Here is a 23,716-nt window from a genome sequence, read left to right on the forward strand (position 1 = left end):
CAAGTGGGATTCATACCAGGTATGCAGGGATGGTTCAACATTAGAAAAACAATTTAATATAATCCATCACAAAAATAAAAGACAAGAATCACATGATTTTATCAATTGATACCAAAAAGGCATTTGACAAAGTTCAACACCCATTCATGACAAAAACTCCCAGCAAAATAGGAATAGAAGGAAAATCCCTCAACATAATAAAGGGCATTTATACAAAGCCAACAGCCCTAAATGGAGAGAGCCTGAAAGCATTCCCATTTAGACGGAGAACCAGGCAAGGATGCCCTTTATCACTGCTCTTATTCAACACTGTGTTGGAGGTCCTAGCCAGAGCAATTGGGCTAGATAAAGAAATAAAGAGCATCCAGATTGGCAAGGAAGAAGTAAAATTATCTCTATTTGCACATGACATGATCTTATACACAGAAAACCCTAGGGAATTCTCAAGAAAACTACTGAAACTAGTAGAAGAGTTCAGCAGAGTATCAGGATACAAGATAAACATACAAAAATCAGTTGGATTTCTCTACAACAACAAAAAGAACATTGAAGAGGAAATCATCAAATCAATGCCATTTACAGTAGCCCCCAAGAACATAAAATACTTAGGAATAAATCTTACCAGAGATGTAAAAGACTTATACAAAGGAAACTACGATACACTTCTGCAAGAAACCAAAAGAGACTTACATTAAGTGGAAAAACATACCTTGCTCATGGATAGGAAGACTTAACATTATAAAAATGTCTATTCTACCAAAAGTGATCTATACATTTAATGCAATTCCAATCCAAATTCCAATGACATTCTTTAATGAGATGAAGAAACAAATCACCAACTTCATATGGAAGGGAAAGAGGCCCCAGATAAGTACAGCATTACTGAAAAAGACGAACAAAGTGGGAGGCCTTACTTTATCTGATTTTAGAACCTATTATACCGCCACAGTAGTGAAAACAGCCTGGTACTGGTACAACAACAGATACATAGACCAGTGGAACAGAATTAAGAATCCAAACATAAATCCATCCACATACGAGCAGTTGATATTTGACAAAGGCCCCAAAACAGTTAAATGGGGAAAAGACAGTGTTTTTTACAAATGGTGCTGGCATAACTGGATATCCATCTGCAAAAAAAATGAAACAAGACCCATATCTCACTCCATGCACAAAAACGAGCTCAAAATGGATCAAAGACCTAAATATAAAATCTAAAACGATAAAGATCATGGAAGAAAAAATAGGGACAACATTAGGAGCCCTGATACATGGTATAATCAGTATACAAAACATTATTAAGAATGCAGAAGAAAACTAGATAACTGGGAGCTCCTAAAAATCAAACTCCTATGCTCATCCAAAGACTTCACCAAAAGAGTAAAAAGACTACCTACAGACTGGGAAAAAGTTTTTAGCTATGACATTTGCAATTAGCGCCTGATCTCTAAAATCTACATGATACTGCAAAAACTCAACTACAAAAAGACAAATAACACAATTAAAAAAAATGGGCACAAGATATGAACAAACACTTTACTAAAGAAGACATTCAGGTAGCTAACACATACATGAGGAAATGCTTCTGATCATTAGCCATTAGAGAAATGCAAATCAAAACTACAATGAGATTCCATCTCACTCCAACAAGGCTGGCATTAATCCAAAAAGCACAAAATAATAAATGTTGGAGAGGCCGTGAAGAGATTGGAACACTTATACACTGCTGATGGGAATGTCAAATGGTACAACCACTTTGGAAATTGATTTGGCACTTCCTTAAAAAGTTAGAAATAGAACTACCGTACGATCCAGCAATCCCACTCCTTGGAATATATCCTAGAGAAATAAGAGCCTTTACATGAACAGATATATGCACAACCATGTTTACTGCAGCACTATTTACAATACCAAAAAGATGGAAGCAACCACGGTGCCCATCAACGGATGAATGGATAAATAAATTATGGTATATTCACACAATGGAATACTATACATCAATAAAGAACAGTGATGAATCTAATCTGTGAAACATTTCATAACATGGAAGAACCTGGAAAGCATTATGCTGAGTGAAATCAGTCAGTTCCAAAAGGACAAATATTGTATAAGACCACTATTACAAGAACTTGAGAAATAGTTTAAACTGAAAAGAAAACATTCTTCTGTGGTTATGACAGGGAGGAGGGAGGGAGGGGGTATTGACTAATTATATAGCAGATAAGAACTACTTTAGGTGAAGGGAAAGACAACACACAATACAGGGGAGATCAGTACAATTGGACTAAACCAAAAGCAAAGAAGTTTCCTGAATAAACTGAATGCTTCGAAGGCCAGCGCAGCAGGGGGAGGGGCTTGGGGACCATGGTTTCAGGGGACATCTAAGTCAATTGGCATAATAAAATCTATTAAGAAAACATTCTGCATCCACTGTGAAGAGTGGCGTCTGGGGTCTTAAATACTAGCAAGCGGCCATCTAAGATGCATCAACTGGTCTCAACACACCTGGATAAAAGGAGAATGAAGAACACCAAGGACACAAGGTGATTACGAGCCCAAGAGACAGAAAGGGCCACATGAACCAGAGACTACATCAGCCTGCGACCAGAAGAACTAGATGGTGCCTGGCTACAACCGATGACTGCCCTGACAGGGAACACAACAGAGAACCACTGAGGGAGCAGAAGACCAGTGGGATGCAGACCCCAAATTCTCATAAAAAGACCAGACTTAATGGTCTGACTGAGACTAGAAGGACCCCGGAAGTCATGGCTCCCAGACCTTCTGTTGGCCCAGGACGGGAACCGTTCCCGAAGCCAGCTCTTCAGACATGGTTTGGACTTGACAGTAGGTTGGAGAGGGATGCTGGTGAGGAATGAACTTCTTGGATCAGGTGGACACTTGAGACTATGTTGGTGTCTCCTGCCTGGAGGGGAGATGAGAAGGTGGAGGGGGTTAGAAGCTGGCGAAATAGATACGAAAAGAGAGAGTGGAGGGAGGAAGCGGGCTGTCTCATTAAGGGGAGAGTAATTGGGAGTATGTAGCAAGTTGCACATAAGTTTTTGTGTGACAGGCTGACTTGATTTGTAAACTTTCACTTAAAGCACAATAAAAATTATTTAAAAAAAAAAAAGATATTTACCAACAGCATTCTTTGAGATGGAAAAACTAATCATTAACTTTATATGGAAAGGAAAGAGGCCCCAGATAAGTAAAACATTATTGAAGAAGAACAAAGTAGGGGGCCATGAATTACCTGACCTCAGAACCTACTATATAGTTATGGTCATCAAAACAGCCTGGCACTGGCCAGACAACACTGGCCAATGGAACAGAATCAAGAACCCAGATGTAAATCCATCCACCTATGGCCACCTGGTCTTTGACAAAGGTCTAAAGTCCATTAAATGGGGAAAAGACAGTCTTTTTGATAAATGGTGCTGGCAAAACTGGATGTCCATCTTTAAAAAAATAAAACAGGACCCATACCTCACTCCATACACAAAAACTAATTCAAAATGTTTCAAAGACCTAAATATAAAGCCAAAAACTATAAAGATCATGGAAGAAAAAATAAGGTCAATGCTAGAAGCCCTAATACATGGCATAAATAGGATACAAACCATAACTAACAACATACAAACACCAGAAGATAAGCCAGATAACCAGGATCTTCTAAAAATTAAATGCTTACACTCCTCAAAAGCCTTCACCAAACAAGTAAAAAGAGAAAGACTGGGGAAAATTTTTTGGCTATGACATATTCAACAAAGGTCTAATCTCTAAAATCTTTAGGGAAATCCAACATCTCTACAACGAAAAGATAAATAATCCGATTAAATAATGGGCAAAGGATAGTAACAGACACTTCACCAAAGAACTCATTCAGGAAGCTAACAGACACATGCGGAAATGCTCACAGTTACTAGCCATTAGAGAAATGCAAATCAAAACTACAATGAGATACCATCTCACCCCGACATCACTGGCACAAATCAAAAACACAGAAAATAAATGTTGGAGAGGTTGTAGGGAGCCTGGAACTCTTATGCACTGCTAGTGGGAATGTAAAATGATACAACTACTATGGAAAACAATATGGCACCTCCTTAAAAAGCTAGAAATAGAAATACCATACGATCCAGCAATCCCACTTTTCAGAACACCCTAGAGAAATAAGAGCTGACTCAAATAGACATATGCACACCCGTGTTCACTGCAGCACTATTCATAATAGCAAAAAGTTGGAAACAACCTAAGTGCCCGTCAACAGATGAATGGATAAACAAACTATGGTATGTATACATAATGGAATACTATGCAACAATAAAGAACAATGATGAATCTGCAAAACATCTCACAACATGGATAAATCTGGAGGATATTATGCTGAGTGAAATAAGTCGATCACAAAAGAGGACAAATACTGTATGAGACCACTATTATAAAAACTCATGAAAAGGTTTACACACAGAAAGAAACAATCTTTGATGGTTACAATAGGGGGAAGGTGGGGAGGGAAAAACATTAAACTAGATAGTAGGTAAGTAGTAACTTTGGCGAAAGGTAAGACAGTACACAATACTAGGGAAGTCAGCACAACTTGACCAAGGCAAAGTCATAGAAGCTTTACAGACACATCCAAATGCCCTGAGGGACTTAGTTACTGGGCTGAGGGCTGGGGACCATGGTCTCAGGAGACATCTAGCCCAACTGGCATAACATATTTATAAAGAAAATATCCCACATCTGACTGTGTTAAGTAGTGTCTGGGATCTTAAAAGCCTGTGAATGGCCATCTAAGATAAATTTATTGGTCCCATCCGGGCTGGAGCAAAGGAGAATTAACAAAACCAAAGACACAAGGGAATGGTTAGTCCAAAGGACTAATTAGGACCACAACTACCACGACCTCCACCAGACTGAGCCCAAAACAACTAGACGGTGCCCAGCTACCACCACCTACGGCTCCTACAGGAATCACAACAGAGGGTCCCTGACAAAGCGAGAAAAAAAATGTAGAACAAAATTCAAATACACACAGACACACACACAAAAAAAAAAAAAAAAGACCAGACATGCTAGTCTGACAGAGACTAGAAAAACCCCAAAAGTATGGCCCCAAACACCCTTTTTACTCAGTAATGAAGTCACTCCTGAGGTTCACCCTTCAGCCAGAGATTAGGCAGGTCTATAGGGCCAACAATTACACATGTGAGTAACGTGCACGCAAACGTGAGGAATGTGCCTCACAGTTTAGTCATGTATACTGGACTAAATGAGCACACCAGCCCAAAAGCAAAGACAAGAAGGCAGGAAGGGACAGGAAAACCAAATGATGGAAACAGCGAACCCGGGGTGGAAAAGGAGAAAGTGTTGACACATCTCAGGGTTGGCAACTAATGTCGCAAAACCACTCGTGCACTAATTGTTTAATGAGAAACTAATTTGCTCTGTAAACTTTCACCTAAAGCACAATAAATAATAAATAAATAAATAATAGGATATTATTATTAACATGGCATCCCTGGATGGTGCAAACAGTTAACACATCCAGTTGCTAACTATAAAAGGTTGGAGGTTCAAGTCCATCCAGAGATGTCTCGGAAAAAAAGCCTGGTGATCTACTTCCCAAAAATCAGCCATTGAAAACCCTATGGAGCACACTTCTACTCTGACACACATGTGGCCGCCATGAGTTGGAATCGACTCAGGAGCCAGTTTTTTTTTTATTTAATATTATTATTAATATAAGCAGTCATCAGTCACCTTCTCTTTCTCCAAAAGACGAAGCCTCCTGCAGCCACAATAACCAGGGCACCAAAGATACAGCCAAACACTGCTCCACAGATGACACCTAGGAAAAGCCCAAAGAGGAGGTACTTCAAGGGGTGTCCACACAGGACCACATGCTTCACTAATGGCTAGCCCAGGGTCCCAAGCACTAAATTCACAGGTGCACCTGGCACATGGGCACAAATGACTATACTGAAATAAAAGGACTAAACAGTTTTTGCAGATTGTAAGTGCAACAGGCATTCAGAGATGAACAGTGTCATTGGGGGGTAAGGGGAGGGGCTGTCAGGGGAGGAAGCAGAACTAAGCCATGAAGGCCAAGTGACATCTTAACTTCCGAGAGGGGAGAGCTGACACACCAACCCTCCTGGGGGCCCAGGGGAGGAATACAGACACTGGGCCTTCTATGAACACAACTTAAGCAAAAACCCACTGAATTGCAAAGAGCGCTGTTGTTTTTCTTCTACCTGGATCCTGGGGCAAGGAAACGGCCTTTGAATAGTCACTGAAGGACACGTAGCTCTGGGTTCCATCTATGAGTCCGTAGTTATGAGGGTTAAAGACAACATGGGTGAAACCAGCCACAGAAGCCCTGTGAGAGATAAAAAGAAAAAAGAGGCAGCTGAGATGTATCCAATGCCCCAGCCATGTAGAGCTTTGTACTCACAGGGCTCAGCCCCGCAAAGAGCAAAAATCAGAAGACATTACCGGTAGGAGCCAAGAGGTGTTAACTTCCCATTGAAATAGCCACATGTTTTTGCCTCGTTTCCGACATCAATTTCATGTTTCAAGACTTCAGAGAAGCCCTGAGGACACCTCTCCTTGTCTGTTGTTATGAGGTATGTCACATAAGTATCTGAGGTCCCATTTTTGAAATCTTTATATGTATATTTCAAAACATCTGGCAATGGATGCTTAGCTAAGAAAGGCACATGGAAATAAAATTATAAGAAAGTGATGCAGACAGTGATTTTAAATCATATGCCTTATGAGATGTATCATCAGAGGCATATAAATAATGACGCTGACACGGGGTATAATGTAACAGTGACCATCTCTCAGTGTTCTCTCTGTGCCAGGCACTGTTGTAAGTGCTCTACTTATATCAACTCATTTAATCCACACAATAATTTCATCTCAAAGGTTTGTTGCTGTTTGTTGCCGACTCAATGGTGATCCCATGTGTGCTCCACTGGGCTTTCAAGGCTGTGACCTTTTGGAAGCAGATCACCAGGCCTGTCCTCCGAAGCACCTCTGGGAAGATTCGAACCACCAACATTTCAGCCAAGTTTACTATTCCCATTTTACAGATGAGGAAATGGAGGCATAAGAAGTTAAAGGACCTGGCCCATGGTCACACTGCCTGTGAGGTAGAGCTGGATTTCTAATCCAGACCATCTGACTTAGAGCCTGTAGCCTCATTTACCAAGGCTGTGGAAGCTTCCGAGGCAGAGAGAGAGGAAGCAGAATGCCCAGGCCCACATCTCTTAAGAGGCAGAGCAGGAGGTCTGACCATTACACATCACTGCCTCTCTCATTCGACAAAGGTCTGAGCCTAGGAGGTGTTGAAAACCATCACGGCAACATGACTAAGAGCTTGACAGAGACCCAAAATAAAAAGACAGAAAGAGAGAGAGATCTCAACATCATTTTTTTGAAATTTTCTGCAGATTCATGACCCCAGCCAATTCCTCACCCTCCAGGGACCCCCATTCCTCATCATGCATGCGATCTCACCCTTAAGACAGTCCAGCACACTGGGCACAGAAGGCACTGCCTCATTCACATTTAGTTTAGGGAATCACCAAAAACAACAAAACTTGGCATTTTTTAGACCTAGGCCTTATGTGAGGCACCCACATGCAGCTACCAAAGAAAACCTCAAATCATTCCCTTCTTATCGCCAAAGAACATAACGGAACCTTTTAAGGACAAGCAGCCTTTAATTCGCCTTCTCCCTCAGCTCCGGAGACATTCTTTTTAAATTCACGCCAATAAATGCAAATCATCTTCTACTTCAAGAGAAAAGTCATTCTCTGGGGATGATTGTGATTGTGATATTGTGTGTGTGAGAGAGAGAAAGAGAGAAGGTTCGTTAAGACTAATGTTCTGCCACCTAAAAGATCCTGTGTTGTAAGTGAAGGAAAACCTAGTTCAGAGGTCAGCAAACCATGGCCCACAGGCCAAATCCAACCCACCACCTGTTTTGGTAAGTAAAGCTCTACTGGAACACAGCCGCCCGCATTCTTTATGTGTTGTCCATGGCTGCTTTCAAGGTCCACAGGTGGCTGGCTTCTAAACTAAAGGTTGGCAGTTTGAACCCACCCAGCATCACTGCAGAAGGAAGGCCTAGCATTTTGTTTCCAAAAGTTCACAGTTATGAAAACCTGAGGGAGCACATTTCTACTCTGCACACATGGGGTCACCAAGAGTCAGAACCAGCTCAACAGCAATGGATATGGCTGCTTCCATGGTCCAAGAGCAGAGCTGAATTGCTGCAACAGGCACTATATGGTCTGCAAAGCTTGAAATATTTGCTATTTGGACCTTTACATAAAAAGTTTGCCAAACTAGATCATCAAGTAAATAGCTCCAGGTTCTGAGTGTTAAAATGCGGGCTACACTGTAAAAGCGACACATGCATTTGTATGGTTACTATGCCTCAATGGGCACAGAAATGGCAGCCAGTCATGGCATCACTCACGGGTTACCCTGTGACGACCTCTCCTTACCCTGCCCGGTGGTAAGAATGATAGCGTAGGCTTTGATGGGTCCGTGGCTGTCCTTAAATCCACCGAAATTGACCTTTATTGAATTGTGACTGACAGGTGTGATGCTAGGGGATTCATCTGGACGAGGAGGGTCTGAAACAAAACAAAACAAGACATCGTCACCTGACATTTGAAAGCAAGATTATTAAGGACAGAATTTGCTCCAGTGCTCACCTGAAGATCGCGTCTCCCCTGGAAGCTATGTGCTAGGTTCAGGCAAAGCAAATCCAGAAGCAAGGGGCAGGGAAAGAAACTCGTAGGGAGAAGAGACAGCGTACCCCCTCAGGGTGCCAGCCTAGCCCACGATGACCCTTTGAATGTGCCCAACCACATCCTCAGGGTGGGCTCCTGGCTGCCTTGTTTGTGCAAGGTAACCTCCTAGCCCCTCCAGACCCAAGAGTGACCAGGTTCCTTATCCTGAGAACGGGGATGAAAGCAAGAGAGCAAGAGTGATGGTGTGGGTGGAACTGTCTTGTGTGGACTGGGCTCCTGTGACGAGACAAGGCCCCATCACACAGACTTCGCACAGGGGAAGATGATGGCACAGCTGCCCAGGGAAGCAAAGATGAGATGTGGAGAGCACAGCCTTGCTCCTGGGGCCCAGCTGTATTCCTGCCATGTCCTCTATACTGCTGTTGTTGTAAACTGCTGTCACGTCAGCCCCCAACTCATGGCCGCCCCACCCACAATGAAATCAATGAAATGAAATGCTGCCCAGTCCTGAGTCATCTCATGATTGATTGCAGATTGGACCCTTATGATCCAGAGGGTCTATACTGGCTGATTTTTGGAAGTAGATCGCTAGGCCTTTCTTCCTAGTCCATCTTAGTCTGGAAGCTCTGCTGAAACCTGTTCAGCATATAGCAACACACAAGCGTCCACTGACAGGCAGACTGACAGACTGTGCATGAAGTACACTGGCCGAAAATCAAACCCGGGTCTTGCGCGTGGAAGTCCCCATTTTTGCTAAAGTTGGTTTAAAATGTCACCAAGAAGAACATAACCAGCCCTTTTCCCAGAAACCAGAAAAGCCCACACCGGAGGATTCCATGGACAACCTCCATGATCTGTGTGTCTTTCCTTTCCTTTCCAAGCTAAGCTTGCAGAGCCACTCAATGAATTAACACAAAATTAAGAAAACGCTGAATGGAAAATGATCCCTCTCCACGCACAAACTCTCCACCTCAATCCGTCTCCCACAGACAGTTTGGGCTGTTTCTTCATTTTTATCATTATAGCCAAGATTCAGGGAGACTGAGAAAACTGAACTCCAAAAACATCGTGTTTCTCTAAACCTGTGTTGTCCAATATAGTAGCCACTCGCCACCCATGGCAGAGCCTGAAAGGTAACTAGTCCCAGGTCAGATGTGCTGTAAATATAAAATACACAATGAATTTCAAAGGCTTAGTATGAAAAAGGAAACCTTGGTGGTATAGTGGTTAAGAGCTACAACTGCTAACCAAAAGGTCGGCAGTTTGAATCCACCAGGCACTCCTTGGAAACGCTATGGCGCAGTTCTACTCCACCCTATAGGGAAGCTATGAGTCAGAATTGACTTCATAGCAATGGGTTTGGTTTTGGTTTTTCAGTACGAAAAAAGAATATAAAATGGCTCAATATTTTATATAGGTTATGTGTTGAAATGACAATATTTTAATATATTGCGTTCACTAACATGTTATTCAAATTAATCTCAGCTCGTTTCTTTTCTCATGGCTCCTAATTCTATGTAGTTCATGTTATATTTCCCTCGGACAGTGCAGCTCTAAACAACAGACTTCGGCAACCTCTCAAGGAACTCTCAAGCAGTGACCATATAAAGACACTGTCCCCAAGCCTAATTGTCAGCTGCCTCCACAGAAGTTTCCCAACACATGCTCACAAATTTTCCATCAGCTATTGGACTCCCAGCAGCCCTGGTGGTGCAGTGGTTAAGGACTTGACTGCTAACCAAAAGGCTGGCAGTTTGAATCTGTCAGAAATTGACCTATTTTCTGGAAATACTCTGATGCCCTAAAGAAAACATATCTAGGAATCAAAGAGCACAAAGGGAGGCGGACCCCATGAGGCTGGTCCAAGACAACACCACCTTGCAAAGATACGGGCAGGAAAGGACAGCTGAAAATGAAGCAAAGATGTGGAAAGCAATTTTTTCCAAGCACGCACACACCAAAAAAGGGGGGAGAGAGGGGCATTAAAAAATCAGCTCTGCCTCAACAACAAAAAATAAATTATTAAAAATAATAAAACTCCAAAAAAAAAAACCAACTGCAGTGAGTGTCTACTGCACCACAAAACAGCTTGGGAGTTTGTGAAAACTACAGAGTCCAGGAAAATAGGAATCCTGACCAAATATCTGATAATATTAAGAAATGACTGTTACATTTCTAAGCCTGATTATAATAGTAACATGGTTATGTATAAAATGGAAAAAAAAGGAGTCTCTATCTTGGAGCAATACACACTGAAATGTTACAAATAAACTGATACAATGACTGGGACTGGTTTCAAAGTAAGCCAATGAGGAGGGAGGGGGAAGGGGAGGAAAAGATACAAATGAAGCAATATTGGTCATTTGCTGGTAACTGTTCATCTGGGCACCCAATGATGGGCACGCTGGTTTCATTACACTGTCTTCTATTTTTGCGCATATTTCCACACTTCTCTGAAAGTGCCTTTTTTAAAAAATACAAAAAGAGTTAAAATGTTTCAGTGAATTATTCTGCAAAGCAAAGGGACCTTTTGCAATATAAAACATGCGTTTCTTCTTAATCTGCTTTTCAGACTTCCACGGAATGGGTTGCCAGTTTGTGCCAATAAAAAGAAACATTTTAGGGAAAAATTAAAAAAAAAAAAAAAAAACCCAAACAGATTTCTAGGCCACACTTGCAGACATGCCAGGGTGCCCCCCATGCCACCTGACGACTCTTCTGCTCCAATACACACCTGTGACACTAGTGATGCAGTTTTCTGGGGCGGAGGATGCATTCTTTCCACAGGACAAGGTGGTGATGCTGATGTTATACGAGGTATAAAAATTCAGATGTGTGACATTTGCCGTGCAGCTCGTGCCGTTCTCCAAGGGGCAGTTCTCCGGGCATGTAACGTTATAGGCTCCACTGCTGACCTCCAGCTGAAAGCCCGTGTTGGCACCAGGAGGGCAGGCCCACGTGAGAACCAAGGTTGGCTCTTTGGGGACTGGCTTACACTGGAAGCCCACCACTGGTGCAGCATCTGCGAAGCAAGCACAGCACAGCATGAGAGTCTGAATTTCTGCTTAGCAAACACCACAACACGGGGAGCAGGAGAATCCTGGCCCATTCGTGATGAGGAGGCAGGTGTGTGGTGTGGCAGAGGCATCAGAGGCTGACCCTGAATCACGCAGCGCCAAGCTGTGTGACCTTAGGTCAAGGAGTCCCTGGTTGGCGCAAAGGGTTAAGTGCTCGACTACCAGCAAAAAGGTTGGAGTTTTCAGCCCATCTAGGGGTACCTCAGAAGACAGATCTGGTGACTTGCTTCCGAAAGGTCACAGCCTTGAAAACCCTATGGGGCACAATTCTACTCTGCACACATGGGGTAGCCGAGAGTCAAGACAGCAATGAAGAACAACCTTGGGTCAGTTACCCAACTGCTCTGAACCTTGGCTGCGGGACTATTTGAGGATTAAATGAAACAGTGGGTGTCAGTCACCAAGCAAGATGCTGGGAAAGAATGGGGGCTCCCTGAGCAGAAGCTGGGTCATATCGTGAGTGGTAGGGACTTCACCTACATCATCTCATTCTGGGCCTCTCAACCATCCTTCTCTAACTGGCATGGTTAATACCGTCCCATTTGGCAGATCCATCGAGGCTTAGACAGTGTATTAGTTTCCTAGGGCCAAACCAAAAACCAAACCCGTTGCATCGAGTCGATTCCAAACAAATTACCACTTTCTCTGTTGTTGGTTTAAAACGACAGAAATTTATTGGCTCAGTTCTGAAGCCTAGAAGTTTAAATTCAAGCGTGTCAGCAGGGTCATGCTCCCTCTGAAGGCTCTAGGGGAAGATTCCTTCTTGTCTCTTCCAGATTCTGGTAGCCCCAGGCACTCCTTGAGTTGTAGGGGCATGATCCCAATCTCTCCCTCCATCTTCACATGGCCAGCTTCCCTCTGCGTCTGTCTGTATCTGTGTCTCTTCTCCTCTTTTTATAAGGACACCAATCATCTTGGATAAGGTCACATTCAAAGATACTGAGGGTTAGGACTTGAAAAATTTCTTTTGTGGGTATATAATTCAACCCCTTACAGAGAGGCTAAGTAACTGCCTGAAAATCACACAGCTGATAAGTAGTGCAGTCAAAACTGGAACCCAAGGTTCTAAACCCAAGTCCAGGGCACTTTCCACACACACAACATACTGCATAGTCAACGGTAACTGCAGGGATCAGTTTCTTCATCTTTAAAATGGGTATTATTTGCCCCTACCTACCTCCCAGAGTTTTAATGAAGAACAGGATCACACTGATACGATAGATATGGCAGTGTTCAATAAAGACTCTAACAGTTGGAACTGTGAGCAGAAGTACCCCTAACCCATCTGCAAAACATTCCCCAGGGCTACTCTTTGAAAGTACCCTCTGTTAAAAATAGGAGTCTTCCCTTCATCACACTTTTTGCAGCCTGAGATTGGCAAGGATCAGGAAGGGAGAAAAAGTTGACCATCCATTTTAACACTATCCTTTCCACCTTCTTCAGTGCAAAAGCCAAACTATAAACAACGAGGCCCAACATCATCCACGCCCCCACCCATTACCTCTCGGGCCTCACCTCCCATCCTCATCCTCTAGCTCCTGTGGCTCCACTCCTGCCACCCTAAGCTCCTGCTCTTCCTCCAACACAACAGCCACACTCCAGCCTCAGGGCCTTTGCACTGGCTGTTCCCTCAGCCTGGAATGCTCTCCGTCCCAATATCTACGTGGCTGGCTCCTTCAAGTCTTTCGGATCTTTGCCCAAAACTCATCTTTTCATTGAAGCCTTTGCTGGATGCCCTGGATAAACATTTCATTTCTCCCTTCCCTGCTTTTCCCCCTCTCCTTACCAAAAATCATTATCTAATAAATTACTTATTTATCTTGTTTATTAGGAGCCCTGGCAGCACAGCGGTTAAGAGCTCACCTGCTAACCAAAAGATTGGCAGTTCAAATCCACCAGCTGCTCCTTGGAAACCCTATGGGGCAGTTCTACTCTGTCATATAGAGTCACTATGAGTCAAAATCGACTCGATGGCAACGAATTTTATCTTGGTTAGTATCTGTCTTTCTCACTAGAATCAAAGCTCCAGGGAGTCTGGGAGTTGTCTGTTTCATTTAACAGTGTCTGACACATAGTAAGTGCTCAACACATCAACACTGCACTAACGAGCTAACAGGCAGTCTCAGCAAGCTCAATGTCAATTATTCAAAGGACACAACACCTAAAAACTGAAGACTGTATGGGTCCTGTTCGCAAGGTCAACAGCACACGGGAGGGAGGTCAAGAGGCATCTGGGGCTATTCACCTGTACAGAATAATTCAGACCTAGATTCCCCCTCAGTGACATTCCCAACTTGTGCGAAGATCTCTACTGTGTAAGATGAGCCAGGTTTCAAGTCAGCGACTACAGCAGAGGTGATTCCAACAGCTGTGATTTCTTCCTTTGGGCTGCTGTGATTTCCACCAACAAGAAGGCGGTAAGTGTACGTACTAGAGGCATTATCAAAGTTCTGCCAACTAAAGGCTGCTGCTGTGGTGTTGGTATTTATTTTAATGTTGGACACACTGCTGGGCCCTTTTAAAAAAGAAGAAGAAGAAGAAGAGTGCATTAGCTTGACTTCCAGGACTATTTTATTTACAGCATTCAAAAATAGCCTGGTTCCTTTGGAGAAGGAATGAATAAAACTAGTATTTCCTGACTCATAAAATGGAATGCTTCCCAAAAAGGCATTCAGAAAATAATTATACAGATTATATCTCTAAAGAAAGTTTTTCAGGTTTCTTTTAGTATTTTAAGTTTATCCAAAATCTATTTTCGACATATAATTCCCAATCTGTTTTTTATCAGATTAATGAATAAGAAAAATATACCGAAAAGATATTAAAAAATGCCCACCTTTACCGTAAATGTCGGTCAAATATTAGCAAAGCACTTCCCTTTGCAAACCTCTCAACCTGGAAGAATCTTTATGCTGTGACAACGTGACCCTCCTCTAGTCTGTATTCTCAAGGAATTAATGCAACAGTTATGTTTTTCATTGTCATAGAAACACCTTCTGCTTCTAAAGACAACGCCAAGTTCACAGGGCTTCTGCCCCATGAAAACAGCAAGCCCTTCGCTGAGGCCAATGTTTTCAAATTAAGCCTGAAACCCAGAAACAAAATCAACCCTTATCCGATCATTTAACCAATACTTACTTCCCACCCTCCAAGCCAAAATGGCATCCTAAGAGACTTACGTGTGTATGCTGCAATGAAGCTGGAGTTCCCTCGGACACCGTCTATTTCTGGGGTGATTGTGATGTTATACAGGGTGCCCGGCATTAGGCCCGTTAGAGTGATTGCTTTGTGATGAGTGACCGTTTCATCAGAGCTGACCTCAGGTTGTATATCTAAATGGTAGGTGTACTGGGAAGCATTGTCTGTGCTCTGCCACTCCAACTCCATTTCCGTTGTGGTGGCACGCACCACGCGGATGTCAAACACCGTGCTGGACTCTGGGCCAAGAAAAAGAGGAAAAGGAAATCTGTTATCAACCATCATAAAGGCCAGCTTATTTCAAAGTGATTCTCTCTGGCTGGTGGTTTACATGTGATTTTTTTTTTTTTTTTTTTGCTTCTCTGTATTTAATAAAATGAACATGCATCACTGTCATTATAAATTTTTTTTAACATTCTTCTTTGGATAATTAAAAGGAAAACTTGACATTTATCAATTCTATTGATTTCCTTTAAGAAACATCACTGTTTCACTGAAAATATTGTCTATTCACTTACCAGTTTGACCTTCAACTGTTCGAGGTGGCCCTTGTGTCCCATTTGGTCCTTGTGGAAATATTTCAAAGTGATACTTGGTCCCAGGGTACAAGCCACCAATGATAATAGTATGATTGGTGGTTGTTTCATTCTGAGGTTCTCCAGCTCCATCCCATTTGATAAGTATCTTAAAGGAGTCTGAGTCACTGCTACTCCAAGCCAAGCCAATTTCCGTTGTACTGACACTCGTCACTCGAAAGTCAGAGACTGGACCAGGGGCTGTGAGAAGAAAATAAATGAATATATTAGGAACATATTTCTTTAGTAGACATTAAGCTTCTGTTAAGGGTAATGGTATAATCTGAGAAAGGTTAAAGGTGACAGTTAAACAACATGATAAACATAATGTCAATGAACTCTGCATGTGAAGATTCTTCAAGCAGCAAATGTTTTCTTACATATATATTTACCACAATTAAAAAAAAAAACTGTTAGCAAACAAAAGAAAACTTTCTTTAAAAAGAAAAGTATCTATTTCTTCAGAAGACAAGGGTGACAAAACATCATAAAATATTTACACTGGAATTAATTTCAAATTCAGGACACCTATCTCTCTTTTTCTTCTTTGTGTTGCCAGCTACAACACAAGCCCCTCAAAAAGCATGATTCAGGTCATCAAGAGAGCACTTGGTCACAGGAGGACAGACTGTGTGCTTCAAAGTCATCCACAGGAAATGAGAAGAGGCATGACCCCTGCAGTCAAGACTCAGGCTCCAGAACAGAATCTTGGTTGCTGCTGGCTGCTTATCCTTGAACACATGACTAAACCTCTCAGGGCTGCCATTTAGGGAGGTGTGGCAGAGGCTGCTGTTAATTCCCAAAATCCATTCTCCCCTTTTTCTTTAGCCATACATCCCCATATTTTTAGATGGGAGGTGTTAGCTGTGGGGTTGCTAGGGGACAAAAGACTACATTTCCCAGACTCCTCATCAGCTAGATGTAGCCACGTGACTAAATTCTAGACAACAGTAAGTAGAATTATTATATGACTTCCAAGGTGGAAACACTTCCTTCTGCCCTTTCTCCTTCCTGAAGCTGGAATGTGGATGTGATGACTGGAGTTCAGGCTGCCATCTTGGGCAATGAGGTTGAAACAACATGCTGAGGATGGTGTGGTAACAACATCTTGGGTCCTGGAAGCTTGCAAGAAGCTATCCATTGTGGGTACAATAATAAAATCAGTCTGACCCAGCTTCTTGTGTGCCTTTTTCTACTGCAGAGGCTGGAAAGCTAAAAACTGCATTTCTCAGAGGTCTTTGTGGCTAGGATTTTGGATATGATTTAGATTCAGGCAACGAGGTGCCTTCCTCAAGTTGTGAAAGTGAGACAAAGACCTTGCTTCTGCTGGTCAGCACAATCATAAGGCGGTACAGGGTCTTTCTGCAGCATCATTACAGGGTCCAGTCCTTCACTCTGCAGGTGTGGAGAGCTGGGGCAAGAGGCATGCTTCTTCTGCTGATGCCAATCTCGCAAGCCTGGCCTGGCTCTGTGGTGGCTGCATCTTCCTGACTTGGGATTGCGGCTAGGAACGTGTTCTTCTGGAGCCAGCAATTACAGCAGAGGCTTCCTAATTCCTACCCGGCTGACTGTGAACGAAGATGGGGACAGCCCAGGTGCTCCACTTCAGTAGTGTTGGTCTAGGAGTCACATTTCTGGTGGCCCAACCCAAGGCCTGCTCCTCACCTTTCCAATGATTCCATAATCCCTCGATTCCTTGGGGGAAATTCCTTGCAGCTTAAAACAGCTCATGGTTTCTGTTTCCTGCCACGGACTCCTGGCTAACACTCCACCATCCCCATCCTGACTAGCCCCCGGCTGCTTTTACATGAGAGAGAAACAAACTCCCATCTTATTGAAGCCACTGATATTTGGGGGTTTTGATACTCACAGCTGAACCTAATCCTAACTAATAAAGACATTGAGCAGCAGAAGATTAAATGGTGAAGAAGTGAAAGCAGATTCCATTCTTCCAAAGAGCTAATCCAGAAGATGTTTGTAAGAATGTTAAGATGTACATCCTGGGAAGAAAGATACCTGAGTAAAATATTCTTGTGGAACAAGCCCTGGCTCCTTAGCCAGACATTCCTGGGCTCAGGTTCCAGCTCTGCCACTTGCTAGCTCTGTGGCCTTGGGCAAATTGTTCAGACTGTTCTTATCAGTAAAACCAAAAAACAAAACAAACAGACCATACGCCATCTAGTCAATTCCAACTCATAGCGACCTTCTAATACTTACTGTGAAGGCCAGTATAATACAAGCAAAGCTCCTGGCACAGTGCTAACTGCATGACTGATCTCAATATCATTATTCTATCATACTACTATACTACAGAAACCTTGGTGGCATAGTGGTTAAGTGCTACGGCTGCTAACCAAAGGGTCAGCAGTTCGAATCCGCCAGGCGCTCCTTGGAAACTCCATGGGGCAGTTCTACTCTGTCCTATACGGTCGCTATGAGTCGGAATCTACTCGACGGCACTGGCTTTGGTTTTTGGGTTTAGTACTACACTACTGGTATACCATTATTGTTTTGTTTTAAGCTATTGGGCCCTTCTTTGGAACAGAAAGTTTTTTATTTGCTGCCTATCATTGCATTTTTAAGTGGTATTTAAGCACACAAAGAATGAAACATAGCTTTGTTAGTGATGGCATTACAATGTCAGCACCCAGGAGACAAAATGTCATAGATATCCAGATTCTTTTTGCCTCCCTCTAGCAATTTGCTCTAGGTTTCCTTCACACTAGAATGGTTGCCCAGCACAGGCTGGAGTCGATACAGACCAGAGGTCTAATCCCACCTCTCTCACTTACCAAGTGTGGTCCACATCACCTGTCTCAACCATGGATTTCTCAAACACAAAATAAGGCTAATGCCAACCAAAACACAGGAATGTTGTGAGCATTAAATGAGGTAATGCAGGTAAAGCACGTCATACAAAGCCTGGCACCTGGTTAGCATCAATCAACGATCACCAGTATGATACCACACATCCTGGAGTAAGAGTCACCGTGGACTTACACACTAAACTGTGCATTCGTTTAGTCACAGAACAGAGCTTATTCATCTTTGTAAGTGGGACTGTCCATAACAGGCAGACAAGAAAGCTTAGGTAGAAGGAGTGAACTCACGAGTATATGCTTGGAGAAAGCCAGGTGAGCCCTCAGAACCACCGTCTTGTAAAGGATACACGGTGATGTTGTATAAAGTGCTGGATGTGAGTCCAGGGATGACAACATGTGTCACATGGGCAGTGAGATTGAAGGACCTGGTCTCCCCCACAACTTGTATTTGGTAGGTGTAATCAGAGGATGACACATTATCACTGATTTCCCAGGTCAGGTTCATGCTTGTGGCATTGATGCTCACAACTCGGATGCCTAACACCTGACTAGAATCTGTGAAGACAGAAGAGGAATTAAACATTACAAGAATGGCCAAGCCAAACAGAGTGAAGTTGGTCCTCCTGCCCTCATCCACACTTCCACAGTTCTGTGGGCCTATGAAAGATACCAGAAAAACAAATCAAACCTGTTGCTGTCGAGTTGATTCCAACTCATACTGACCCTATCGGACAGAGTAGAACTGCGCCATCGAGTGTCCAAGGAGCGCCTGGTAGATTCAAACTGCCGACCTTTTGGTTACCAGCCATGGCACTTAACCATTATGCCACCAGGGTTTAATGACAGATATATATACCAAAATATATATTTTTGGTGAAGACAAGTAAAGTCAGTTTTTGTTGCTTACAACCAAACCTATGAGGGCTGTGATGCTGCAGCATTTGATCCTGAAACCCACAGAGCCACATCATGTAATTTTCTATGCATGTCTGTCTTGGCTCCTCATCTAGGTTGGGCACTCTCTGCAAGTAGGGGCCAGGCATTCCTCTACTCCCTCATCAGCACAATCTAAGAAGCATTCAAATATTGGACAGTTTACAGAGTGAGAATGCTGACAAATTGTAACTCTGTTGTTGTTCTTAGGTGCCATGAAGTTGATTTCAAATTAAAGAGACCCTCATGTGATAGAGGAGAACTGCCCCATAGTACCTTCCAGGCTGTAATCTTTATGGGAGCAGATCACAAGGTCTTTCTCCGGTGCAGCCGCTGGGCCGGTTTGGACCAACAAGCTTTTGGTTAGCAGTGAAGCACTTAACCATTTTACCACTAAACAAAGTTAGAGCTAGAAAGCAGCAATTTGCATGTCAACAGATCTTTCAAAAGAAAGATCAGTACAAGTTCCAAGGTCAGGCAAAAAAAAAAAAAAAATTCATCTTCTTATCTCAAGGGAAAAAATTTAACCAGCATTGACAAAATAAATATCTATAAGACAAAGATAATATGCTGGCTCATCTCAGTGGCAAACATGGCCACTCCAGATGCAGATATGAAAGAAAGACATGAGGCTGTGCCTATTGCCTGTGCATCTGCTCAATATGTTTTCTCGAACTTAATGAAAGAAGTCCCTGGGCTATGGAGTTGAAAGAAACTGAATGGATCTGTTGTCTAAAATCTCTTCCAGAAAATTCTAACAACAAAACGACTTACTAAGCAAAGAATAACTCAGAAGCAGAATCAGAGAAAACAAAACTTTGTGCTAGAAAATGGCTGAAGCCATTTTACAAAATTCAACATACTTGTCCTAAACTCTATGACCTGGGGTTGTCCTTCAGTGCCATCTGCTGCTTGAGAATAAATAGTGGCCTTGTACAGTGTACCAGGCTTTAATCCAACAAGATGGACTTCTGTGCCCTGGGACCCCTGGTGACAGGATGAGTCTGCAGGGGCAGTGTGGTTTTGGGGTGGCTTCTCTCCTGGGCTTCTCTCTGTGTTGTTGGCACCTGTGTCAAACACAAAAGGCAAAGATATTAACTGCAGTAGAAGCACATCCGCTATCTTCCTTCACTCTCCCCTCTACCCCAATGGCACATCACACAGTCAGTACTCCATAAATATCTGTTCCCTTCCACTCCCAGGCAGAGGTGCATCCTGAAAGGACCTGACTTGTGGCAGATATTTTGCTCTGTACGCTTACCCTAGGTAAAAAATTCAGTTGCCATTGAGTCAATTCCAACTCATGGTGACCTCATGTCTGTCAGAGTAGAACTGTGCTCCGTAGGGTTTTCAACTGCAGATTTTTTTTGGAAGTAGATCAGCAGGACTTTCTTCCAAGACATCTCTGGGTGGAACTGATCTACCAACCTTACAATTAGCAGCTGAACGAGTTAACCATTTGTACCACCCAGGAACTCCATACCCCAGGTAGCTGCACAGACATTTTTTGCTTCTGCTACTCAGCCATTTTGGACCACTCTCCCTTCTTTTGGGACACCATCTTCTCCCATCCCAACTCTTAACATGTTTTTCCAGAGACAGTGATACGATTCAAATTTGCCTAATGAAAGCCTCGCTCAAGGAATTTTTCCCCTGGACCAGGCCCCCGCTGATAAGGGGAAGTGTGGGGTATGAGAAAGGGGAACTGGGCTGGCCATTTCTCCTTGAGTTATATGGAGGGAGCCACTCTGATAATGAAGGTGAGAAACAAAAGCAGGAAGAGATGAGAGTCAACTCGTCTCTTTCTTTAAGGCCTCACTGGCCATAGAAGGGAAATAAATACAAGCCAATAAAATGTTCTTTTAGTTTAAGCAATTTAAAGTCTGGTTTCTGTCACTTGCCATCAAGAATTCTAACAGCCACACTGTACTTCTCCTTCCTTAAGTGTAAAATGGGATTAAGACGCGTCCTCATCTCACAGGGTTGACTCACTGAAAATGCTATAAAGTCTGCATACTACTATTCCAACTTTAGTGAGGAAGCCATCTGCTGGATATGCCCGCTGAGCAGCCCTTTTCTCAATGATGTGGCAAGTGACTCCAGTAGTCCTTCTTGGATTAACACATCTACCATTTGTTCAACTGAAGGTTACATTTCTAAAGGGCCAGTCTGGACTCCAAAACATTTCAAGCCCTATCGCTAATCTGAGCCCCAAGGTACTCACTTTTCCTTTCTTCCTCAAGGATGGGAAGAAATTAAAACGTGGAGGGAAAGCCCTCTAGAAATCCTGTGATACGAATACAAAAACACCACTTTTAAAAATATTAAGTCACTGAGAGTCAACTCCAGCACGGGAGACGGGAAAAGGTGGGACCTCACTACCACCCAGAATGAAGAGCCAGGAGTGGAGTACATCCTTTGGGCATCCTTTGGGCCTGGGGTCCTAGACCCAGGAGACAGAGAGAGAGCTATAACACCAGAGACATTGTAAGACAGTAAGAAGTAGCAACAGAGAAACAGTAGCAGCAGAACCAAGAGACCAGGGTGAAACAGTGCAGTGGGCTTCCCAGCCCACAGAGTAAGGCGGTTATAGGGGGGTGGCTCTGGGCCCTTAGACTCACTAACCCACAGAGTGAGACAGCTGAGCACCTTTGGGTTGAACCTTACTGGCAGAGTGGGGTGCCTCTGGGCACTAACCAGTAGGGCTAAAGAGCTTTGTAACACCTACCCGAACAGAGGCTGGCCCGCCCAAGAGGCCCAAGGAGCCAAAGGGCGGAGGGCCAGGGAGAGGACTGCCTGCAGGCATGGCCAAGAAGCTGTCCTGACCAAGGAGCTATATCCTGAGTATTCCTGATCCTGAATTGTAACCTGTTACTTCCCTAACAAATCCCATAACCATGAGTTCTGTGTGGCCATTGCAACAAATTATCAAACCCGGCAGAGGAGTACAGAGGGCCACGGGAGGGACAGCTGGTGTAGGAATAGGTAAAAAAGTTGCAGGGAGGGGGTATGTATGACCTCTGCTTCACAGCAATCGCCCTTGGGCTCCTGACGCTGATAATGATTCTCTCTCCTTTCTCTGGTGAAGTTAGGCAAGATCAGACGCTGCCATCACACCATTTTTACAGTTGATACCTTTTTTTTTTTTTTTTTACAGAAGCACACTATTGTTACTTACCTACATCACCTTTTGGGTCTTCCTGTGTCTCATCTGATATTAGAGAAGACAGGGTGAACCAGTATTGAGTCCCTGGCTTTAGGACAGAAATATTGAATGCTGAGTCTTGAGTCAAATCCTCTTGGCTTCCAATATGTTCAAAGAGCATTCGGCAGTTGGCAGTGCCATGTTCATTACACCAGGTAAGAGCAACCTCTGTCATCCCCATGAAGGTGACATGAAGACCAGAGACCGGGTTAGGCTCTATTATAAAAACACACATTGGGCATTAATGAGACAAGATGTTTGTAGTCACCTTTCATTAAGAATGACTGCAGTTAGATGGTGCCTGGCTACAACCGATGACTGCCATGACAGGGAACACAACAGAGAACCCCTGAGGGAGCAGGAGACCAGTGGGAGGCAGACCCCAAATTCTCATAAGACCAGACTTAATGGTCTGACTGAAACTAGAAGGACCCCAGTGGTCATGGCCCCCAGACCTTCTGTTGGGCCAGGACAGGAACCATTCCCAAAGCCAACTCTTCAGACATGGATTGGACTGGACAATGGGTTGGAGAGGGATGCTGGTGAGGAGTGAACTTGTTGGATCAGGTGGACACTTGAGACTACGTTGGCATCTCCTGCCTAGAGGGAAGGTGAGAGGGTGGAGGGGGTTAGAAGCCGGCGAAATGGATACGAAAAGAGAGAGTGGAGGGAGAGAGCGGGCTGTCTCATTAGGGGGAGAGTAATTGGGAGTGTGTAGCAAGGTGTGAGTGTGAGCAAGGTGTATATAGGTTTTTGTGTGAGAGACTGACTTGACTTGTAAACTTTCACTTACAGCACAATAAAAATTATAAAAAAAAAAAAAAAAAAGAATGACTGCAGTCAGTGGTGCTCACTGTGGCTCATTAAAAATACTTACTTTATTTCAGAGTCCACTGTATTTCTATCATTTCACAGGGAGGAAATATATCATTATGCAGAAATGAGGAGAAAAAATAAATACTGTGGAAGAAAATAAGTTTTGCTTTATGAAAAGAGAGTTCCCTTGCCCATGACACTTAAGGTCATCTTATTAAATGTTAGAAACCTATGTGCTGTATAATCCTATGTATATAATTTTTAAAGCTTATAAAAAAATAATTTTTAAAGCTTATACTTAGGTATTAAA

At 43.2% G+C, this 23,716-nt stretch overlaps 1 protein-coding gene across 7 annotated transcripts in view; it reads right to left on the bottom strand.

Annotated features, from left to right (window-relative positions):
* The window catches only part of PTPRJ (protein tyrosine phosphatase receptor type J), a 197,836-nt gene that overhangs the window by 21,207 nt on the left and 152,913 nt on the right, over positions 1-23,716 (bottom strand). For 5 of the 7 annotated variants that reach the window (XM_064288125.1, XM_064288123.1, XM_064288119.1 and 2 more), the window contains 11 exons: positions 22,564-22,806; positions 20,249-20,452; positions 18,741-19,007; positions 15,574-15,831; positions 15,037-15,294; positions 14,103-14,372; positions 11,515-11,802; positions 8,529-8,660; positions 6,505-6,715; positions 6,264-6,388; positions 5,770-5,857 (listed from right to left, as the gene is read on the bottom strand). In XM_064288125.1, coding sequence (XP_064144195.1) covers positions 5,770-5,857; positions 6,264-6,388; positions 6,505-6,715; positions 8,529-8,660; positions 11,515-11,802; positions 14,103-14,372; positions 15,037-15,294; positions 15,574-15,831; positions 18,741-19,007; positions 20,249-20,452; positions 22,564-22,806 — 2,344 coding nt within the window. Of the gene's footprint in view, positions 1-2,892; positions 2,927-5,769; positions 5,858-6,263; positions 6,389-6,504; positions 6,716-8,528; positions 8,661-11,514; positions 11,803-14,102; positions 14,373-15,036; positions 15,295-15,573; positions 15,832-18,740; positions 19,008-20,248; positions 20,453-22,563; positions 22,807-23,716 lie in introns of those variants that run through there. The other 2 variants (XM_064288126.1, XM_064288124.1) reach the window with 2 other exon arrangements.

Source organism: Loxodonta africana, chromosome 7, assembly GCF_030014295.1.
Source record: "Loxodonta africana isolate mLoxAfr1 chromosome 7, mLoxAfr1.hap2, whole genome shotgun sequence".
Taxonomy (NCBI): domain Eukaryota; kingdom Metazoa; phylum Chordata; class Mammalia; order Proboscidea; family Elephantidae; genus Loxodonta; species Loxodonta africana.